General features: G+C 41.9%; 1 protein-coding gene across 4 annotated transcripts in view; it reads right to left on the reverse strand.

The window, feature by feature from the left end:
• sema5a (sema domain, seven thrombospondin repeats (type 1 and type 1-like), transmembrane domain (TM) and short cytoplasmic domain, (semaphorin) 5A) overlaps positions 1-24490 on the reverse strand; it is a 182402-nt gene that overhangs the window by 40585 nt on the left and 117327 nt on the right. For all 4 annotated transcript variants that reach the window (XM_059655291.1, XM_059655297.1, XM_059655289.1 and 1 more), the window contains 3 exons: positions 15704-15885; positions 15033-15176; positions 1155-1302 (listed from right to left, as the gene is read on the reverse strand). In XM_059655291.1, the coding sequence (XP_059511274.1) occupies positions 1155-1302; positions 15033-15176; positions 15704-15885 (474 nt within the window). The remainder of the gene's footprint in view (positions 1-1154; positions 1303-15032; positions 15177-15703; positions 15886-24490) is intronic.

The raw sequence follows: 24490 nt of genomic DNA on the forward strand, positions 1-24490 counted from the left end.
TTGATAAAATCCTCCTTTTTCCAACTTTCTTGAATTTAAATGAAGAAATTGCTGACAATTAATAATCTCTTCATGTTATAGAGTCTTTGCAAGTGAGAAGCAGTTCTGTAACACCTAAGGCACCCAGATCTATAAAATTCTTCTTTGTCAAAATGCAGCATGAATTTCACAGCCCTCAAAACCAACAGATTAATGGAAGCTTGCACATTGACAGTTCAAAGTTTTGGTTTTAGGATACCTAATGGCTCAAAGTCTGCACAGTGCCGGATGGTAAATCATTGTCACACAGATTTGCGGGCAGCAGCTCCATTCCATTTGCCTTAAAATGCTGTTATAAAGTCAAGGCTCCTTGCTTTCAAATAAATGTTCACAAACTTTATTCTAATACTCGTCAGTTTTTAATTCATGCAACGGGTTTACAGTTTTATACTGGGCATGCCCAGGACTCTTGATGACAATATGTCCGCTGACCCCCAAAACTAAGTATGAGTGAGCACAGCTCTGACACCCAACCCAACCATTGCCATAACCACAGCTCATATCAATGGCAGACATTTAGGGTTAATGATATGTCAGAACAATGGCCAGAGAATCAATAAAACTCGTAAGATGAATCATCAGCCTCAAACAGGTCTGTAATTTCCAATAACAATCCATCCATCAGGTATTCAATAACTGCTGGCCTGAACTTGGCGATGAGGAAAGAAAGCAAGTGGATCTGTGTTTGTGAATTTCCTATACACACATTATGCTGCTGGTGCTGCTAAAAAGGCTTCCAAAATTCATTAACTGTATCTATTTAATCTTAATGTATATCTTTCTACTTGCCATGTAATTTTTATGTGTGGTGGAAATTAATTCAGCTGATGCCTCAATTTTTAACACTCTATACTGTGTGATATCACAAAGATGTCATGTTTTTGGATATTTGCTTTAGAGTGAAATTAACTTTGCAGCCATTACATTCCACAATATATGCTTGAGAATTTCAGAGTAAAATCATATTTTCATGCCACAAACAATGCAAGGCAAAAGATTGCATTTTAGGCATTTCAAGAAACCTTTGTGAATCGTATAAACTCCAACTCCAAATATAAGATTGTCCTTTGGAAAGGACACATGAAGCCTTTGGTGACCCTCAAAATTATACTCACCATCTTGCAGCCTGGACAGTCATTACCATTCTGACATGTTCGCCTACGGGCCTGCACACCTCCCCCACACTGTGCGGTGCAGCGTTCCCATGGACCCCAAGGTGTCCAGAATGTGTGTGGAGGGCACTGAAGATGTTCATTGCAATACCTGGAAAAGCAGCAGAGTGACGAGAATCAACGTATTGTGTAGGAGCAATCACAGGAAAATCTTGTGGCTGGCCTGGATTTTGCAAATATTGGTAATCCCACACAGATTGATCCTTTGGCCATTTTTTTAATGAAAGAAGGGAGATCTGCATTTCTGACAGGAGATTCAATCCAGGCAACGACATACTTCCATTCTGACAGTTCTTGTGTAGTGCATATCTGCTGGAGGGAGACAAACCACAGGCCCTATTCACTGCAGTCAATTACTGAACTCTGAAATTTACAGGCCCTGATAGCCACTTTGACACCTGCTATCAAACTGTAAGTACACAAGGTAAGTGTGATGTTAGGGTGCCAGATGGGTCGGGGATAGATTGCTAGGGGTATGTTGCCAGGTGGGTAGCTTGCTACATAGGTATAGGGTAGAATGCCAGGTGGAAAGAGAACCAGGTAAGTGATGCAGTAGGTCAGGATGGGGAGAGAATTGGTCCATCACGGGGCAGAGACGGTGAATGTTGGGTCCAGGGGTTGACAAGGGATGGGGGAGCTGTCAGGTCCTGTGGTGACTGTGGGGGTGGGATCAAGTCTCAGAACAGTTGAGGGAATGCACAGTCAGATCCCGCAGTGACAGTAGGGGGGGGGCATTGTGCAAGGGACCTGGGGATGGTGTGGACAGGGGTGTAAGGGATCTGTTTAATAGTTACTCAAGAGTAAGACTGTATTTAATAGTCTAACCTTTCCTGTGTAACTACTGTTTTTAATTATATTGGAATTCTCCAAATTCTTTCAGAGAGGCATTTTCCAGGCATAGTGAAATTTCCCAGTGGAAATTTCATTTTCCTGGGCAATTCCTTCCAAATCTGCTAAATTGGGATTCCACAGGATACACATGTGCAACTCCAACCTACACTGGATTAATAACTGTCTGGCCATCGGAAAATCTGTTCTTGCATGTGTATTTGCAATGTTTTTGACTAAAACCTAAGATAATGTGAAGGGCTCATGAGAATACAACAAGATATGCACATCAGAACAAAAAGGTTATACGTTGCAGGTCTAAATGCAACTTAATGATGAAAGTAAGGCAAACGTATTTCAAATACATTTTGCCAGCCCGTGAATTAACCACAACAGTGAAAGTGCATTACTACAGATGATTACATGTTTCTAGTGAACTAACGACAACCATGTATTTCTGTTGGGAATAGAGGACCCCTTTGTCCTGTATTTCAGCACCTGCAAAACCATAATACTACACTCAGGATTCTGCTGACTGCTGTGTGTGACACAGCTTAAGTGCATGATATCTGATTGAATACAATTGTGACGTGATAATCAAATGAATCTCTGAAAGGAAATTTCACTGAACTTGGCAGTATTTTATGAAAGTAATTCTCACATACATTTAGAGTGCTCAACTGTGAATGCTTTTGAGTGATGATTAGATGACTAGACTTACGAAATAACCACGTGACCATGCCTCCACATTTTAAGCATTTCCAACTGTTAATTATTTTCAAACCCTTCTTGTTTAGTTTTTCCTTCACTCCAACTCCTGAGTTTTCTAACAGCACTGATAATACATTAGATTAAGGCATCTTACTGGAGATTTAGCACAGGTGTTTAAGATCATGAAGGGTTTAGATTCGTTTTACTTCATTAATGGGGTAAGGAAGTTTTTGTCTATAAGCCAACAGTTGTCATCCATCCCTAATTTCCCTAGGGTAGCTGGCGGTGAGTTTCCTTCTTGAACTGCTCCAGTCCATGTAACACAAGTACTGTGATGTTAGGAAGAGGATCAGGACCATTTGACCCTACACTAATATGACAACACAGTTTGAATCATAGAATCCCCACAGCACAGATAGAGGTAATTCAGCCCTTCAAGTCTACATCAACCCTCCAAAGAGCATTCCACTCCCCCACCTAATCCCTGTAAACCCCACATTTACCATTGCTAACCCTCTTAGCCTATACAACCCTGGACATGATGGAGTAATTTGGCATGGCCAATCCACCTAACGTGCACATCTTTGGACTGCAGACAGAAACCAGAGCACCCAGCAGAAACACAAGCAGACACTAGGAGAATATACAAACTTCACACAGATAGTCACCTGGGTCCCTGTACTGTGAGACAACAGTGCTAACCACTGAGCCACCATACCGCCTCCAGTAACATCAGGAGAGTGTGTCATTTGGTGGGGAGCTTTCATGGTGTGGTGTTTCCATGTGCCAGCCCCCTTTATTCTTTTAGGTGATAGAGGTCATAGGTTTTGAAGTTGCTGTCAAAGGAGACTTGTCAAATTTCTGCAGTACAACTTGTAGATGAAACACACAGCAGCCACTGTGCATTGATGGCAGAGGAAATGACTATTTAAGATGGAGGGTAATGTGTAAATTATGCAGACTGCATAGTAATGTGGTGTTCAATGTTTCTTGAGGTGCACTCTTCCAAACAATTGGAGAACATGCAAATACACTCCTAACTTGTGTCAACACAGTGGTGGACAGGGCAGTCAGGGGGAAATTTCTTGTAGCAGAATTCCCAGGCTGTCACTAGATGTTTTACCTACAATACTTACACTGTTGGTCCAGTTCATATACTGGCCAATTGTTACTTCAGAAGGTTGACAGTGAAGAATTTGGTGATGATAATGCCATTGAATATCATAAGAAGATTTGTGGTTATATTCTGTCTCTTACTGTAGATAGTCACTGCCTGTCACTTGTGTAGCAAGAATTTCATTTCCCATTTATTAGTTCAGTAGTTCAATTCTTGGTGCACATGGGCACAGACTACTTCAGTATCTTAGGACTTGAGAATAGTAGTGAACAATCATCAGCAAATACCCCCACTTCTGACTTTAAGGAGGGACGTTCATTGATGAAGCAGCTGAAGGCAGCTGGACCTCGAACACTAAAAACTTGTGGCGAACTTCTGGAGCTGAAACTACTATCCTCCAACAAACACAACCATCTTCATTAATACGAGGTACGATTCAAGCCAGTGGAGAATTTCCCCTCTGATTCCCACTGTTTTCAGATTTTCTGGGTCTCTCTGATACAATACTTGGTTAAATACTGCTTCGATGTTAATGGAAGTAAGTCTTTGAACTAACTTCATCTTTTAGTCCATGTTTGTAATAAGGCTGTAGCTGTGTGGTAGAACCTGTCCGAGCATCAGCAAGCAGATCACTGCTGTTCATATGCTGCTTAATAGCTTGATAATATTGATGACACCTTCCTTCACTCTGTTAATGATTAGGAGTAGCCTGAGTGGCAGTAATTGGTCTGTTGGGTTTTGTCCTGCTTTCTGCGCCAGGGTAAGTTTCCATAATTTTAGATGACAACATTGTAACTGTACCGGAACTCCTCGGCGAGGGGAATGGCTAGTTCTTCAGCATAAGTCTTCAGTATTATTGCCAAGATGTCATTAGGGCCCATAAGCTTTCATAGGATTGAGTTTATTTTTCAACAATTAGCTGTAGTTTAGCTATGTGTAATGATATAATATTCAGATCTGCTTTATGTGAAGTGCAAACATCACCCTGTAAACCACTGTCTGTAGCTGCATGCTGTCAGGCTGCATGCTGTGAAAGGTGAGATTGACCATCTGGTCCCGGGCTAACGTAAACTCAGCACTGGGGAAAATGCACTTTTATGGCTTGCTTGATTGTGGCTAACAAACGTGAAAACTCTTTGATGTGAAACAGCCTTAGCTTGAAGCCATGCAGTTTTGTGTTATAATTGGCTTAGCTTTTAATTTAGAGAGCTTTAAGAATAAAGCAGCTTTTTCTTTTAAAGTCTGTAACAGGCCAATGTACACAGATTACTGTGGAATGAAGTTCTTGTTCAATATTGTGTTGAGAGTCTTGGTAATATGACTCCCTATTTCTTTGGGAACAACAGGAGGTTGTACTATTCTTTCAGAGTGAATTTTTAGTGCATTTATTCCAGGTATCTGCAGTCACTGTGAAGTCATATCATAAACATAGAAAACATAGAAGATAGGAGCAGGAATAGCCATTCGACCCCTCAAGTCTACTCCACCATTCAATATGATCCTAGCTCACCGTTGAGGTCAGTTGCGTAACCCTGGCACCCACTCATATGCACTGATCCGTTTAGCTACAAGAGCTGCATCTATCTCCTACTTGAAAACACAATGTTTTGACCTCAATCACTTTCTGTGGTAGCCAATTCCACAGGCTTACCACTCTCGGTGAAGAAATCTTTTCTCGTATCAATCCTACAAGGTTTACACCTAATCCTTAAACCATGACCCCTGGTTGTGTACTCGCCCACCATTGGGAATATCTTTCCTGCACCCAGCCTGCCTAGTCCTGGCAAAGTTTTACAGCTTTCTATGAAATCTCCCATCATTCTTCTAATCTCAAGAGAATAGAATCCTAACCGACTCAATCCCTCCTCATAACATCCCATGGAATCAATTTGGTAAACCTTTGCTACAGTCTTTTTATAGCATCGACATCCTTTCTCTGATGAGGAGATCAAAACAGCACACACTATTCCAGACATGGCCCTCCAGTGCCCTGTATATTTGCAGCAAGACATCCTTGTTCCTGTACACAAATCCGCTCACTATGAAGACCAATGTAGTTTGCCTTCTTTACTGCCTGCTGCACATAAACACCTAATTTCAACAATTGGTGCAAGAGGACACCCAGGTCACACTGACCATTCCCCTCTCTCAATTTACCAACCTTACATTTATCCACATTATACTGATGATTCTTTCAATTACATATCAAGAACATCTAGATGCATTAATTATACATAATCAGAGATAGAAAACGATCTTGTGATACCTCATTTTCTTAGTGGAGAATCATAAACTTAGTAAATGAACAAGGCAGAGCTGCAGTGAAAAGGGTGTTCCTACAACAGACCCACATCCTAAGGAGCCAGTCAGGCAGTAATATGAGGTGATATCCATAAGATGGCCATGATCCTTAAGAAACCAATTAGAAATTGGACACATGGCACCAAGTCAATCTGAGACTTATCATGTTCTATTCATACATTGCCAAGCTAATCAGAGTGTAAAGCTACTACTGATCATGCACAGGAGTAGTGGCTAGCAAGGATTAAAAAGCAGGAACTTTCAGCAGTCAGATGTACAATAAGGCGAGTAGACAGAAAAACAACTTCAGTCAACAATACAGAACAAGGCACTTGTGAAAATACACCGGTACCCAGTGTGGTCTTCTAACAATTCAGAACTAAAGTAACTTTCAGGGCTCAGCCTAAAATTGGCTAAAGTTTTTTAAAAATAAAGTTAAATTGAAAACCCCAAATTATACACTGTTGACATATCCACTGCCTTCAGCCATTTCTCCATATCAAGTGGAACAAATCCAAGGAGGCTGCGTTTGTGATCTTGCAGGCCTCAGGGCAAGACCAAGACGAAGCATTAGCCCACAGGATGCCATTTGGCTCATCCTGCCTGCACAGGTTCCACGACCCACTGCCATTCTCTCCTGCTTTTTCCCTTATCTTGTACACTATTTGGATCCAAACAATCATCCACTGCTCTCTTGAATGCCTCAAATGAACCTGTCTCCACAACATTTCCTGGCAGCTCATTCCATACTTTAACTGCTAACTGCATATAAAAAATATTCTCTCATCACCCTTGCTTCTTTTATATATTGCTTTAAATCTATGCCATCTTGTTTTTTTTAAATTCTGTTATGAGTGGAACAGCTTCTCACTATCTACTCTATCCAGCCTGCTCATGATTTTGAAAACTTCTTTCAAATCTTGAACTCACCTTGCACTCAGCAAGGCATTTGCAAGAATACCAATGTAAATAGGACCAATGTTTTATACTGGAAGAAAATAGTGTGTTGATTGGTTTGCATGTGGATTCTGATTGGTGGTGTTTCTATATAACTTGCACCAGTTAGCTGATGGCTGACAATTATTTCCCAGGACCTTTTAAATTTTAAACCCGGCAGGCTTACTTGGATTGGTCAGGACATTGTCCCGAGGACTGTACCATGTAATACTGTCACAGATTTTATTGCATTGAAACAGGTGCGATGTGCGTACACATTCTGTTCATCTGCATAGACATTATGCTACAATGTTCAAATTGTGTTTCAATCCAAGACCATGCTGTCAAATTAACTCTACAATCTAACTAGGGACTAGTAACATTTATGTTTGAAGTACACCAAGTGAGAGATCCAGACGACTTAATAAGGAACTAAAGTCACAAAATTCCATAGTTCTGAACAAACAATAAATTTGATCAAACAATGTTAGAACATTAATACAAATTAAAATTTAAGTTGCATATGTATTGTCAGGGCACAATTAACGCGGTAAATGTGGCTTACAGACTATGATCAAACGCTCCACAGAACACATCAAATTGCAAGTGTATTCAAGATAGATCCCATTGAATTCTCAGCAATTCTCTCCAAACATTAATAACACTGGGGTTCTTCAAATCTTCTTAGACTTTGCAAGGATTACAATTCTTAATTTTTGTTGATTTGACCATGGAACTCCTTCTCAACAGCCATTTTGTTGACTGCCTCAATGACTGCTTCCATTCAAATCAATCACTCTCCTCTATGCTCTTCATGGACAATTCTGCTATCACAATGGTCCACAGTCCCGCACTGTTACCTAGATATGAACTGTTAGATCTGTTCTCAAACTAGCCCATTAAGCACTGTGGAAGTGCCAGCGTCAGTTTGATTATACAACTTTGTCTTCACAGAGATCATGCAGTGATCACAACTACCAAAAACTGTCAAAGGCACATCTATGACAGATAAATTGGTCCAAACAAGATCAAGTAGTTTTTCCCTTTTTGATTCTTTCACTATCTGTTGCAGCTCAGTCTGGTTGATACATCCTTCAGGGCTCGAGTACAGGAACACACAGAAATATCAGCAGTACAGTTAACTACAGGCTAATGATATCTAATTTCTTTCACAGGAGTTCACTAAATTTGAGAGGGATCTACGACACCCTCAAGTTAGAGCCACGAATTATTTTTAAAAAGAAAAATGCTGCAAATTTAATGTTCACTTTACACAACTTGTTTTAATGGGGTAACCAATGCAATAATTCAGGAATTTGTACGCTAAATAGAATCTTATTGTTCTATCACCTGTCAACTTGCTTCTTAGAATGATGCTTTAAGTAATGCAAAAAATAGGTCAGGGATGTTCATCATCCTGTCTACCTACTATTTGCCACACAGTTTAAGGGTGGATGTTTATGCATGAAAATTGTACAGCTCTGTTCGTTTTAATAATGTCCATGTATGGACAATCAAATAGTAAGAATAACTAGCGACGGAAACAAAAACGTAGAGCTGACTTTTACCAGCTGTTCAATATAAATGACATAGAATAAGGGCTAACAGTCACGGACTTTGGCAAACGTCACTATTTCAATTGGTCCATGGGGCCTCAATGCTGCATAAACTCTGCTTTCTGTTGTGGTTTAAGTTTTGTCAAATTGCCAAGCAGCTGCACACAAAGGCGAACTTAACTTTGTTAATCGTGTTCATCTGACATGTGGAAACGTGGTGCAGCACAGATCTTTTAAAATAGAATCATCATACTTTCGAGTCTATTCTGAGAAAAAGGAGGAATATCCTCTACAAACAATGTTGAAACTTAAATCTATTCAGGGATGATAGCCTTTAACCAAATGCGTGAAAAAATTTCAGTGTTTTTAAGTGTCTTACAAAATTAGCTTTCTTTCAAGCTGCTGAGCTAGTCTTTTAAACATGCTCAGCTTTATTTCAAAAATGTCTAGGAAAGCTCCAAAAACATCAGGCATGTTTTTTCAGCTAGAATCTATTTCTGATCAAATTGGAGAGCTGTGCTCCAAACTAATGAACTAAGGCCAACTTTTCTGCTTCTACTGGCAGCACTTCAAGTTAGACTTCAGTGTGTGCTCTTTTCTCAGTCCCAAACCTCTATGTCTACTTCCCCAGTGAAATAAACTTGTCTTCTTAAAGTCTGTTAAATTCATTAAATTCAAGCATGGGCATTAAGTATGTTGGTTTTGCACATAAAAAAAGTGAGTGCTTCCTTTCACTTTAGAAGGAGCACTCAAACAAAACTGTCATGCACAATGTGAGCCTTAAGTGAAGAATTCTCTCCAAGCTACTGCGCTTTTCTTTCTAAAAAGGGAATTTGACCTTCCAAAAACAAAAATAATCAATAGTCTCACAAGTCTGTTATCAAGAAATAGTGCTGAGTCCAATGCTCTGCTGGTTCACAGATGTGTTATGAAGCAAACCACCTGAGCTACCCTTTTTCATGACCTATTTTGCGTATTTTTTCTCATTATTGATGTCTTCTGCAATTTGAGAAAAAGACAGATTGTAAATATCCAATATACTGAAGTTAAATAGCTTGAATTATCTCTCCCATTTTGGTCTATTTACAGTTGTCAGTGTGTCCCGAATTAAGCATGTACAAGAAGTGGGTATGTCCTAATCAGCAAATACTTAACTTTGACATTTTGCAAAAATAGACTTACTGATTGGGTAGTCATATTTAATACAATTCAATATGCGCAGTCTACCATCATATAATTCAAATGAACCACCCTCAGAATTTTACATTCTTAATATTGTTACTTTTACAATTGCCTTCTGTCTTTACCTCTTAATGTAAACGAGTTCTGTTGGAACATTAGTCAACAGATTCTGAGAGAATCCTGCTGCTTCTTGAGTATGAGTCCAGGCAGTGAAATTCAGCAAACTATCTGATAGTAGTATTTGCAGGTACCAGTGAGCAGGAAGCTAATCTCATCAGTTTCACTTATGCTCCATACAACACACTAACTGAACAAGTTGTTCACACACAAAGGCAAATTATTTCAGAAACCCAATTTTACTGCTTCTAAGTGGCACAAAACTAGACTTTTGAACCATCAATATCATTATCTTTATCATATGAGGATATTGGTACCAAAGTGGAGTATAATTGCCATAAAATGGCATAATTTTTAAAAAACAGCATTTATATTAATGGTCTATATTCAGACACTCAGTACAAATTTTCAGATAGCATCAACTCTTAAGAGACTTATAAAATTCAATGAAACCACTAAAGGTACTTCAGATTGGCTCAGATAAAATTTAAAAGTGAATGAAGCACTGCTGCAGGAAGTTGAATATGGAAAGTTACGGCACATACAGAAAGAAAGAATGGGTGACATTAGAAGCCCAAGCATAGTGCCAAATCAGCAGATCTCATCAAGCAGCGCAACACTCAACTTGTCCAATTACTGTGGTCTTCAAACTGACAGAATTATGAACTATACGGTAACATTTCCTCTGAAATGCAATCATTGATTGATATATTCCATTTTACTTCACTGTCTCCAACAAACCTTCTTCTGTAGAAATTCTCTAAGCTCCCAGAGTGCATTTAATTTTAATTCTACATTCCAGCCTCATCTCCAATTTGACGATCCATGGAAATAGGCTTTCACTGCTAATCATCATAAGTCCTTTCAGAGTTTGTAAATCTATTATATTCTCTCTGACCATAACCACCACCACCCTTTACACTGGCTCTGCTGTCATGAATACAGTCTTAGTATACTGGTCTCCAGACATACTTCTCTGGATGAATCTGAAGTTTCAGAGGTTGGCGCGGGGAGTGGTGGGTGGCATGGGTGGGTGGACTGTTGTTGCACACTGCATTAAGTGGCCAAAGTTGCACGGCGGGATCACAGAATGAATCATCCTTGGTATCATTTGAATAAATCTGTTGCTAATGTTTCCAGAGCTGTAATATTATTTCATATAATGGGAGCATGAAGCTACATGGTTCACCCTGATTATGTCTGTTGCCAATTGGAATCTTCAGGAACAGTTATGGGCCTCTTCCAGCCGGGGCGTGTTGAAGGATTCCACAGGATCACTCTAGGTACCTGAATCATGCATTCAGAATCCCAGTGACTTACTCAACATTTACTCGACTTGCGGCAGATATTGTACCTTACCTTTGCATCCATATGTGTGTTCTTTATAGGCAATAGTCACCACATCCTGAGTAGGTAGTCCTCACCTGCAGTTAAACATTCCTTAACCAGGTGGGTGGGAGTCGGAAATGTTGTTGCACCTGTGATTCCCAAAGCCTGTACAGGTCCTGACTGCTTCACTGTGCATGCACCTGAAGGATCCTTCTGCAATGGTCACAGGCCAGTTGGACATTCATAGAACAGGAGCTGCTCCTGTCGAGAAATGCCCATTGCTGGTGTACTGGAAACTTAGTAACCTCACACATATAGTCAATCACACATCCACCTGCAGGAATCCACTAATGATCCAAAATCCAATGGCTCTTTTAGCTTGACATGCAGGTCAGTCCATAAACGTGCACACTTGCTGGCCCTACTGAAGAGCTGGGGCTCTGGTCACCATGTTATAGCATCGATGAGCCCTGGATTGTGAGATTTCACACATCTTGGTAGATTCCTGGAGAGATCCAGAGGGGATCCCATGGGAATCGATACATCCTCTACCATGGCACAAATCAATGACCTCTCAGGAGAGATGCAGTCTTCAGGAACACTCAAATTTGGACATTTCAAGGTAACTGAGCTTCTGATGGTAGGTCACTCTAGTTCTCAGGAGGCACTTTGCAGACCCTCATGTACTTTTCCTTGATCTCTAAGCTGAAACAGGTCTTCCTGTCAGCCTTGTGGCTACAGCTCTTTCCCTGTCTGTGTCTGCATCCCTGTTTATTCCTCCTCTTCCTAACTACAGGTTCAAAGTGTTGCGTAAATAAGGCTAAAAGCATGTGATCTCTTTCCGTTCTCAAAGCCTCATGTCCAAATGCAACTTCTATTTTCTACCCAGCCCTCCATTTCTTATGCTCAATTACCCATTTGGGATCCCGTCAACATCTCCCTGTGGTGCTGGTATTTTTCCCTCTCTTTCAATCTTTGCTAGTGTTCTCAGTGTTTCATTCTCCCTGACAGGCCAGACTGACCCTGCTTACGGTTCCTGAATAAAGTCAGCACCAAGCCCTCACTAACACAACTTCTCCATTTACCATTTGTAAAATTGTAAAGCCTCCAAAAATTGCTGTCAACGGGCCAATTAACCAGTTTAACTATATTTTTGTCGGATTCAGGTGTTACATCTTCCCTCCAGGTCAGCCCCTGTCAGGAATATTCAGCTTTGATGCAGAGACATCAGGCTCCTGTCCCAACTATTCTGACACCCTCCTACTTCCCAGAGAACCCAGAAATTTCAGGCTTCACCTGTACACAATGGAACATAATTATAAAATTACTCGGAATAATGAACAAAACTAATGCCAGATCCAATTCGGTGAATTTGCAGAAATGTGTTTTTTTGGAGAAATAAAACATAAGGTCAAGTTTGTGATTAGTCCAGGTTAGTAATCTCTGAATGTTTATAAAGAACTGTTTACATTTCATTGATCAAGTCAAGGATTAAGATATATGCATAATTTATGGAAAAATGTCAGTGAATATTAAGTTCAATGTCTCCCTGAGCTTTACAAAATCCAGCAAATTCAAATGTTGCTGTTTCTGCCTATCATGAAGTTGGAGGCCTTCACATCATTAGTTTACTAGCACATTAATCAATACGTTTTTCCATTTCATTCACAGAAGAAGTAACTAATTTAAGAAAACACTGGGATTGCACCATAATCCAGAGTTTGACGTAGTGATGATATCAATCAGACACATTTGGCCCTGATAAGTGGGCCCTGTTTCCTCCTTCCATCTATGAATTGATGTCACTCGTTGCCAGCCTAATCTCCTTATAACCTTTCATCACCTTTGCTGTGACGATATGAAACAGAATTACAGAATCTCCATTCTTTATGTCTGACTCATTTATCACTCTCTGAATCCCATTCTTCTTCAGTTATTTCGTTTTCAGTATGCAATTTAAATTCAATTTGTGCCATCAAGTTTAGAGTCTGTGTGACTCAAATCCATATTTACACCATGATAGAGACCCTCTTCACCATGGCACAATCACCACTGGATATCCTGAGTGTCACGCCCAACCCAGCATTTTCCATTTTAGGAGGTGGAGGATTGGGGGGGGGGCAAGCCATTGTTCACAAATATAAGCTTCATGGAGATAGGTGGCAATTAAATGATCAGCTGCCTCCACTCAAACTGGGGGTCAGTGGTATGTGGAACCGACAGCATGCATATTTCAGCAGGCCAGTTCTCAGTGATTTGTTCTGAATAATCAGGGGCCCATTTGGAGAGCTCTGGTACCCCTCTGGATACAATCTCACAACATCTTAGAATAGATCATAGAATCCCTACAGTGTGGAAACAGGTCCTTCGGCCCAACAAGTCCATACCAAGCCTCAGAGTATTCCACCCAGACCCGCTGCCCCCATAACCCACTTAATCCACACACCCCTGAACACTACGGGTAATTTAGCATGGCCAATTCCACCTAACCTGCACATCTTTGGACAGTGGGAGGAAACCTGAGCCCCCCAGAGGAAACCCATGCAGACATGGGGAGAATGTGCAAACTCCGCACAGACAGTCGCCCAAGGGTGGAATCAAACGGGGGTCCCTGGCACTGAGAGGCCTGAATGGCAGGGATCCTCTGCAGGGATCAAGTCAAGTATTTTTTGGGAGTGGGTTTCAGTGATTTTTAGGCAAGATTGTTTACTGAGGAGAAGATTGTGTGCAAAAGGCACAGAAATCCCTGGGAACTGTACAACTTATCAAGGCATGAAAGGCACTTTTCAAGGAATATCAAACTTGTCAAAGAAACGCTGGATTCTTAAGACATTTCAAGAAGAGTCAAAGCAGTCAAGACCTGCCAAATTAGATTTTATGAATGAGAGAGCTTTATTCAATAATGTAGTCCACAGTATGTAATAGAGCTGTACTTTTTTTTTGTCCTCTGTGCATGATTACTGTGGATAGTAGGTGAATTGACATTGTAGGTGAAGGGTATACATCATGGATGGAAACATGCACTAAGTGACATAGGGATATGAGGAGCCATTGCATACGTGTGGAGAGGGCCATAGGGACTGAGGGCATTAGTAGGATTTTCAAGGATGGGGCATTGGGAATGTCTCAGGGTAAAGTGAGTGCAAGAAGGTGAAGCCTGGAGCAACGCATATTTTGTTCTTTTTAATATTTCTGGCCACATTGCTGCAGCTCCAAGATAGGCTTTATGTCTCGTTAGCCTTGGGAACTGGTAGCCTCTTCAGATGATCTATCCAGAATCACAATCTAAACTGGCCTTCAAAGCCAAAATTGGGAAATGGAGACAGCCATCTCTAAAGGTCAAGCTCACAGAATCGGGAATTTTCCAGTCACTTTCCAACTGATCCAGGATCAAAAATCAGGGCCTCCAGGGGGGTTCCGCAAACAGACTAGTTGAATTTGCCGTACTATTGTTTGCCAGATTCCTTTTGGAGGGCACCATTCTGGATCATACCTTCAATCATGGCACATACTGCACACAACTCCATGAAAAGTCTGACAGACGTCATGCTCAACCATTATTTCAGTGCTCGAAAAAAGGTCCTTTACATTCTATCTCATGTGGACACTCTTTTGTTACAGAGCTCTAACCAGCACAGTCCTGGCCTGAAATGCGATGAAACTCACCCCAGAACACATATACAGTAACTGCCTTTTCCTCTAAAGGGAATGATATATTAGAGCGTAAGAAAGTGTTGTACATACCGCTCTTCACGGTTCTGTCCCACACAGACACGTCCACCATGCCGAGGAGTTGGGTTACTACAAGACCGCTGTCGGACCTGAAACCCTATTCCACAACTGGTACTGCAAGGAGACCACAGTGTCCAAGGGGTCCAGCCACCATTCCTATCAAACAATGTGATCAAATTTCAGCTTCAACAATTACAATCAACAAACAGAAGACTGAAGATATGTATTATTGTTTGCAATATCCTGGTCTGCAGCGTGTAAGATAAAAATCAGCTAGATTTTACAGTGAATGAACTTTACTAAATATATCTTAGGTCACATACTAGGTCAAGATGATGGAGATTTAACAGGAGTGAGCCAGATAAAATTTGGCTGGAAAAGGTAATAAGGTATAGAGGAGACGTCAGAGGGAGGTTCTTCACCCAGAGAGTTGTGAGCTCATGGAATAGTTTACCAGTGGTAGTCGTGGAAGCGGAGTCATTAGTGACATTTAAGCGACTGCTGGACATGCACATGGACAACAGTGAATTGAGGGGAATGTAGGTTAGGTTATTTTATTTTTGGATTAGGAATATTCCACGGCACAACATTGTGGGCCGAAGGGCCTGTACTGTGCTGCACTTTTCTATGTTCTATGTTAAAATATTACGTAAGTCATGGCTTTTTCCATTCTGTTTGCTTACCTAGAACAGTTTGCAACCTCCACACTGGCACCCTCACACTGTCGGCCTCCACACTGTGGAGATGGACTGTCACACAGGCGGGTTCTACATGTACATAACCCGATGGTATTACCATCAGCATGGTTGCAGGGTTTCCATGGCAACCAGGCTCCAAAATTACCATCTGTAGTCATGTTTCTTGTCTGAAAGACAAACAGTGAGTAAAATATCAGGGCACTCTAAAATAAGATGGAAGTTGATTATTTTTGGTTGGTCATTCTACAAATACTGCCAATTGTTTCCTACTTTGAAATCAATAAGCTTCTCTTTGTTTGTCACATACATTACAATTAGTGATGATGATCATTGTGGGTGAATGAGACAGATTTGTGGTTGACAAGGGAGTTGAGGGTCATGGGGACGGGCAGAAAACTACAGTTAAAGCCACAATCGAATTGGCCAAGGCCTTACTCACTAGCTGAGCTGGCACAAGGAGTTGAACGGCCAACTCGTGCTTCAATTTGGTGGAATTCTTTGAGGACATTACTTGCATGGTGGACAATGGGGAACCTGTGCATGTGGTGTATCTGGATTTCCAGAAGGTATTGACAAGGTGCCACACTAAAGGCTGCTACATAAGATAAAGTTGCACGGTATTAATGTATTGGCATGGATAGGGGATTGGTTGACCAGTAGAAAGCAAAGAGTAGGGGTAAATGGGTGCTTTTCTGATTGGCGATCAGTGGCTAGTGGTGTGCCTCAGGGATCAGTGTCAGGACCTCAATTGTTTACAATTTACATAGATGATTTAGAGTTGGGGACTATGGTGCGTCAAAATTTACAGGTGACACTAAGGTCAGTGATACAGCAAACTGTGTAGAAGACACTGAAAGTCTGCAGAGGGATACAGATAGTCTAAGCAAGTGGGCAAAGGTCTGGCAGATGGAGTACAATGTTGATAAGTGTGAGGTCATCCATTTGATCTGTTGTGCAGAGGGACTTGGCTGTCCTTGCGCATGAATCACTGAAGGTGGGATTGCAGGTACAGCAGGTAATTAAAAAGGCAAATGGAATTTTGTCTGCCATTGCTGGACAGATGGAGTTTAGAAACAGGAAGACTATGCTGCAGCTGTATAGGGTCCTGGTGGCCACACCTGGAGAACTGTGTGCAGTTTTGGTCTCCTTACTTGACAAGAGATACACTAGCACTGGAGGAGGTGCAGAGGAGATTCACTCAGTTGATTCCAGAGTTGAGAGGGTTGGATTATGAGGAGAGACTGAGTAGACTGGGATTAAAATCATTGGAATTCAGAAGAATGAGGAGAGATCTTATAGAATTCAGAAGAATGAGGGGAGATCTTATAGAAACATATAAGATTATGAAGGGAATGGATAAATGGAGGCAGGGAGGTTGTTTCCACTAGCAGGTGAAACTAGGACTAGAGGGCACTTCTTCAGAATAAAGGGAAGTAGATGTAGGATTGAGGTCAGGAGGAACTTCTTCACCCAAAGGATTGTTAATCTGTGGAATTCCCTGTCCACTGAAGCAGTTGAAGCTACCTCGCTGAATGTTTTAAGGCAAGGCTAGATAAATTTTTGAACAGTAAAGGAATTAAGGATTATGGTGATTGGGCGGTTAAGTGGAACTGAGTCTCATAAAGATCAGCCATGATCTTATTAAATGGCAGGGCAGGTTCGAGGGGCCAGATGGCCTACTCCTGCTCCTAGTTCTTATGTTCCTAATTTCCTTGTTCTTATACATTCCAGTGATAATGTGAAATGTACTGGCTTAGTGCAACATTTGTTATTCAATCATTCGCTGATGGTGGCTATTGTTTCTGATATATCTCTGAAAAAAAAATTTGCTGGTTTAATCCTACAATATGCAGAACAGCTGTTCTAAGGAAGCATCACCAGACCCGAAACATTAACTCTGATTTTCTCTTCACAGATGCTGCCAGACCTGCTGAGCTTTCCCAGCAATTTGTTTTTGTTACAGAAGATTAAGGTGGGAGAAGGAGAAAATGGTGTTGTAGTGATTATAGCAAGGTCAGACAGGTGGGCCTCGTAGAATATGAGTTCCTGGACTGGGGCTGTTAATCTGGTCCAGTGGCGAGACGGGGGGTGGTCCCAGCTGACAGCTAAGAAAAGTATCAGAGATCCTGTTCACTCCTACAGCTGGCTCTGAGGAAGCTGGATCAGTGTCAAGGACTCTGCATGTGTTGTTAGTAACGGAATAACGGCCTCTGTGGAATTATTTCCAGTACCTTTCAGTTTAATTTTCTCAAATGGAGGTGCAATAGGAGGAACTAAGATGAAAATATTAGCTATGTAAGACAGGACTAAAGTGAGCAGTATGGAAATAAAGTACAAAACCTCCATTTGTAGAATCTGTGGATTAAGTTCCAGCCTGGATTAGATTCCCTACCGTGTGGAAACAGGCTCTTTGGCCCATCAATTCCACACCGGCCCTTGAAGCATCCCACCCAAACCCATCCCCCTATAACCCACACACCCCTGAACACTACAGGCAATTCAGCATGGCCAATCCACCTAGCCTGCACATCTTTGGACTGTGGGCGGAAACCGGAGCAGCCGGAGGAAACCCATGCAGACACAAGGAGAATGTGCAAACTCCACACAGACAGTCGCCTGAGGCAGGAATTGAACCCAGGTCCCTAACGCTGTGAGGCAGCAGTGCTAACCACTGAGCCACCATGTCGCCCCACGTGTCATCATAGCAAGACTATAGGCTCAGATTTTGTAGTCATCAGCAAGTAGCAGTGTTCACCTCTGACTTTGAAGAAAGCTGTTCACAAACATCTGGTGATCTCTGTGGCATAACTTCCCTATTTCCTGAAATTAATTGGAATCTGATGACAAATCAAGGTGATCTCCAGACATCAAGCAACAGGGATATCATCAAAATTGCCATTAAAATGCAGTTACAGCTTATTCAACAAGATTTCACTTTTTCAAGGCTTTTTGTGTTGAAATTTACAAACTAAAAATGAACATTCTTGTTAATTCAATCGTTTCTCAATTATTGCAGTCTGGAGACATATGAACACTTCAATGTATGGAGAAACACAGAATCACCGACAGCAACTGCTGGATTTCCATACTGAGTGGCACACCAGCAGATTCCAAATGTTGTTATCAGTCTTAAAGGTTCAATGAGGGCAAACACCAACAGTTGCGCCATCATTACTATTTTGAAATCCAGGCCATGGCAGACTACAAGAATGCTTCCCAGGTAACCTCAAGTTTCCGTCACATCAAAAGAATTGCTGTTTGACGGATTGACAGATCAACAAAAATCCTCAATTAATGAACATGCTGAATGTTCTGCCTTTCTCCAGCCACTCAATCAGATACTTCTCATAGCATGTGTCTTTACCACTGTTGCTGGCAAGCTGGACTGAATTACTGCTTCAGGCAAATTGTTTCCTTACTCACAGGCCAAGATACCAGGGCTGTTACCATTTTCCTAAGGAGTGCAATTAAAGAGGGGGTCTGATTTTAAAGTTGGCAGGTCAGTTCAGCCAACTGCACAAAATCACTGAGATTGTTGGAGACGAGCACAGCGCCCATCGTAATCCCCTGAAAAGTTGTTGATACCTGGTGGATAAAGAGGAGTGTTTTTGTTTGTTTCTTTGATCTGCATCATGGGGTGAGTCAGTGCATGACGCAGACAGGCTCCCATTATCTGTGAATTACTTTTACAGATATATCAGGAACTATGTGACAACAACATTAATAAGTGAGATTTCACTACAGTGCAGTCTGCATACAATTAGGGGACTGACAAACTAAACATCAAAATGTGCATGAGGAATCTTAACAAGACATCCTGTTTGCTTATTGCAATCAATCCCTTCCATGCACTTTATTTGATAAGATGGCCATTGAATTGAATAGATAAATCCATTAATATAATCTAATCCCAATCCCTGATATCTGTACTTGGTCACAAATATAAATTGCAGGGATAAGAATACATTCCAATAAATAAGAAAAATTCTGAGGATGGGCCTGCAATTGTAGTAAGCTATAAAGTCAAAAACAGCATTAAACTCCAAGATATATGATCCTGCAACATCAGGTGGCAGGTCATTAGATTGGACAGAATATAAAAATCAGCAAAGAATTACTAAAAGATTATTTTTTCTTATTCATTCATGGGATGAGGGAGTGGCTGCCTAGGCAACATTTATTGCCCATCCCTAATTGCCCAGAGGGCAGTTTAGAGTCAACCACTTTGCTCTGGATTGAGAGGCACATGGTAAGGCCAGGCCAGGTAAGGATGGCAGGTCCCTTCCCTAAAGGATATTAATGAACTAGATGTATTTTTATGACAATCAACAATGGGCTCATGGTCATCAATAAATTCTTAATTCCAGATATTTTATTGAACTCAAATTCCACCACCTACTGTGGTGGGATTCAAACCCAGGTCCCCAGAATGGGCAGCACAGTGGCTCAGTGGTTAGCACTGCTGCGTCACAGCGCCAGGGACCTGGGTTTGATTCCACCCTCAGGCGATTGTCTTTGTGGAGTTTGCATATTCTCCCCTATTCGGCATCAGTTTCCTCCAGATGCTCCAGTTTCCTCCCACAATCCAAAGATGTGCAGGGCAGGTGGATTGGCCATGCTAAATTCCCATGGTTTTCAGGGATGTGTAGATTGTGTAGGCATGAGGAAATGGAGGGGTAGGGGAATGAGTCTGGGTGGGATGCTCTTCAGATGGGTTGTGCGGATTTGTTGAGCTAAATGGCCTGCTTCCATGCTGTAGGAATTCTATGATCTATACACAGCGCCTCCCAAACCCGTGACCTCTACCAACTCGAAGGCAAGGATAGCAGATATATGGGAACACCATTACCTGTAAGCTACCCAACAAGGCACACACCATTCTGACATGGAAATATGTTGCTAAAATCCTGGATATCTCTCCTTATTGGCATTGCCAGGGTACCCTCATCAAAGGGACTGCAGTATTTTGAGAAGGCAACTCTCCACAATTCTCTCAGGGGGAACTAGGAATGGGCAATAAATGCTGGTCCCGCCATTGTTGTCCAAGTCCTACAAACAGTGCTGCCACAAAGTGCAAATTCGACTCCACCCTCAGGTGACTGTCTGTGTAGAGTTGGCACATTTATCCTGTTTCTGTGTGGGTTTCCTCCAGGTGCTCCAATATCCTCCCACGGTCCAAAGACGTGCAGTTTAGGTGGATTGACCGTGCTAAATTAACCATAAGATCCAAGAATGTGTGGGCCAGGTGGATTGACATGGGAAATGATGGGCTACAGAATAAGGTAAGGGGTGGGTTTAGGTGGGTTGCTCTTCAGAGGGACACTGTTGACCCGATGGGCTGAACGGCCTCCTTCCACACTCCAGGGATTCTATGAAGTGAATTTTAAAAAAGTTCGATGAGGAAATGCTGTGAAGCTCTCTATTGTTAAATAATCTACAGATTATGACAATCCCAGGTCACGAGTACAGAATTTACTGCTGAACTCCACTGCCTCAGCATTCATGGCTCTCAGAAGACAGGAGAAAATAGCAAAAGGTAATGTATCATAACAGTGACAAATATGAGCTCCTGGATTATTAATTTCTGTCATCTGTTTGTTATACCTGAAACCTTTCAAGGACTGAAATAATGTTTAAAATGGAAGATAAATGGGCCATTGCTACAAAATTCACGATCATAGACTAAGGCAAGCTTGATGAGGTCTAACTGGAATAAATAAACCCAACTGCACTTAGATCACTATTTTATCTAAAGACTAATCTCATGTCTTTTTCCATAAACCTTGAACATCATTTCTATGTAAATAGTCATCAAACGAATGCCATCATCAATGCTCTAATTTAACCTGCCTCCAACCACACTTAAATGCCGTTAATTTTTTCTCACCTCACATTTCCCTCAGTTTCCACTGTTATAGATTTGTTTACACTGGGAAGAGTTTCTCACAATCCACTCTGTCCAGACACCTCACGGTTTTTAAAATTTCTATCAAAATTCCTCTTAGCCTTTTACTTTCCAATGGAAACTGCCCAGATAAGACTGCTAAGAGCGCATGGTATGAAGGGCAGAGAACTGGCATGAGTAGGCGATTGACTAATTGACAGAAGGCAGAGAGTAGGGATAAAGGGGTCTTCTTCAGGATGGCAACTGGTGACGAGTGGATTTCCGCAGCAGCCAGTGTTGGGGCACAATTATTCACACCTTACATTAATGATCTGGATAAATGATCTGAGGACACTGTTGCTAAGTTGGCAGATGACACAAAGATAGGTGGAGGGACAGGTCATGTCGATTAAGCAGGATGGCTGAAGAAGTGCTTGAACAGATTAGGAGAGTGGGCAGAGAAGTAGCATTTGTAACACAAAATGGAAAAGTGTCAGGTTATGTACTGTGGTAGAAAAAACAGAAGTGTGGACTATTTTCTAAACAGAAATCTGAAGCTCAATAGGAGTCCTGGTCCATCATTCTCTTCAGGTTAACTTGTAGATTCAGTGTCAGTTAGGAAGGCAAATGCAACGTTAGCATTCATTTCAAGAGGGCTAGAATACACGAGCAGGGATGTACTGCTGAGGCTGTGTAAGGCTTTGGTCAGTCGCTTTTGGAATATTTGAGCAATTTTGGGTCTCATATCTAAGGAAGGATGTGCTGGCCTTGAAGGGGGTCCATTGGTATTTTACAAGAATGATCCCAGGAATGAAGGGCTAGTCATACGAGAAGCAGTTGACTCTGGGTCTGTAATCAACGAAGTTTAGAAGGATAAGGGGGAATTTCATTGAAACTTACAGAATACTGCGAGGTCTGAATAGACTGGACATTGAGAAGACGTTTCCATTAGTAGGACAGAATAGGACACAAGAGAAGGAAAACAGCCTCAAAGTGAAGGAAAACCCTTTGGAACAGAGATAAGCAGAAATTTCTTGAGCCAGAGAGCAGTGTATTGTTGAATGCATAGCCACAAAAGGCTTTTGAACCAACTTAATAAGTGTCTTTAGGACAGAGATACGGAGGCTGTCATTTACTAAGGGGATCAAGGGGTATAGGGAGAAGACAGGAGAATGGGTATGAGAAACTTAATAGCCATGACCAAATTGTGGAGCAGATGTGATGGGCCAAATGGCCTAATTATGCTCCCAAATTCTTATGGTCTTCTCCAATCTTTCCTCATACCTGAAGTGTCTCACCCTGAAACTATTATCATAAATTATCATAATTATTATCAAAATTTGTGGATTGCATTGCTGGAGAGGGTAGTGGAGTCGGTCTCATTAGGGGCATTTAAGTGGCTGTTAGATAGGCATATGGAAGATAGTATAAGGTAGGGGTAGAGGTAGACCTTAGGTTTAGGGTAAACATTCAGCACAACATCATGGGCCGAGGGGCCTGCACTGTGCTGAACAGTTCTATGTTCTATAAATCTCTTTTGCACTCTCTTCAATCCATTCACATCCATCCTATAGTGTAGTGCCCAGAACTGTCTACAACGCTCCAGCAAGGCCACGACTTACATTCCAGAGGGAACTGGCAGACTACTGTGCGCTCTGCTTTACAGAGACATGGCTCACCCCTGCTATACCTGACTGTGCCTTCCAAGCTGACGGGTTCTCCATATATTGCAAGGACCACACAGTGTCCATGGTTAAGGCAAAGGGCCGAGGGGTATACTTCCTAATCAACAGCTCCTGGTGCTCAGACACGGCAACCCTCGTGAACCACTGCTACCCAGACATAGAATACCTTACAGTGAAATGCTGTCCTTACTATCTGCCATGCAAGTTCACCTCCACCATCCTGAAAGCTGTCTACATACCATCCATGCGGATGTGGAGAATGCCCAGGATGAAATTTACACTTCCACAAACCAGCTGGACAGAAAATTCCCCAACACCTTATTCACTACGACCAGCTACGTCAACCAGGCACAAGAGGACACTGCCAAAATATCACCCACACATGTCCTATCCCGCCAGGGCACTGAACATCCTAGGCCACTGCTACACAACCATTGAAGATACCTAATGCTCCACTGCCTGTCCACACTTTGGAAAACCAGATCACAACGCTGCGTTCCTCTTCCCAGCTTACAAGCCGAAGCTGAAATGGGAGAATCCTTCACAGAACGTAGTACAATGCTGATCTGAGGCAGCAGAAGAGCTTCTCAGGGACTGCTTGGAATCGGCAGACTGGACCCTATTCAAGAAATCAGCGGACAACCTAGACAAGTACGTCACCACCATCACAGACTCTGTCAGCAAGCGCATGGAGGACTGCATGCCAAAGAAATCAATCCAGGTGTTCCCCAACCAGAAACCTTTGCTGAACCGGGAAATCCACCACCTACTGAAGGTCAGGCATGCAACCTCCCTAGATCAGCGATGGTAGGGGCCAGGGTAGATGGTGGCCTAGTGGTATTACCGCTAGACTATTTATCCAGAGACCTAGGTAATGTTCTGGGGACCTGACTTCGAATCCCATCAAGGCAGATGGTGGAATTAAGAGTCTAATGATGATCATGAAACCATAAGCGACTGTCAGGAAAAACCCAGCTGGTTCATATCACTCTAGACCCACAGCAATGTGGTTGATTCTCAATTGCCCTCTGAGCAATTGGGAATGGGCAATAAATGCTGGTCCAGCCAGCTACGCCGACATCCCATGAATGAATAAAAATCCCTAGACGGAAAATCCAGGTATGACCTCCACAAAGCCATCAGAGATGCCAAGAGGCAACAGTGAATCGAGTCAGAGGACTAAATCAACCATACGGACACCCA

This window comes from Stegostoma tigrinum, chromosome 2, assembly GCF_030684315.1.
Source record: "Stegostoma tigrinum isolate sSteTig4 chromosome 2, sSteTig4.hap1, whole genome shotgun sequence".
In the NCBI taxonomy this organism is placed as follows: domain Eukaryota; kingdom Metazoa; phylum Chordata; class Chondrichthyes; order Orectolobiformes; family Stegostomatidae; genus Stegostoma; species Stegostoma tigrinum.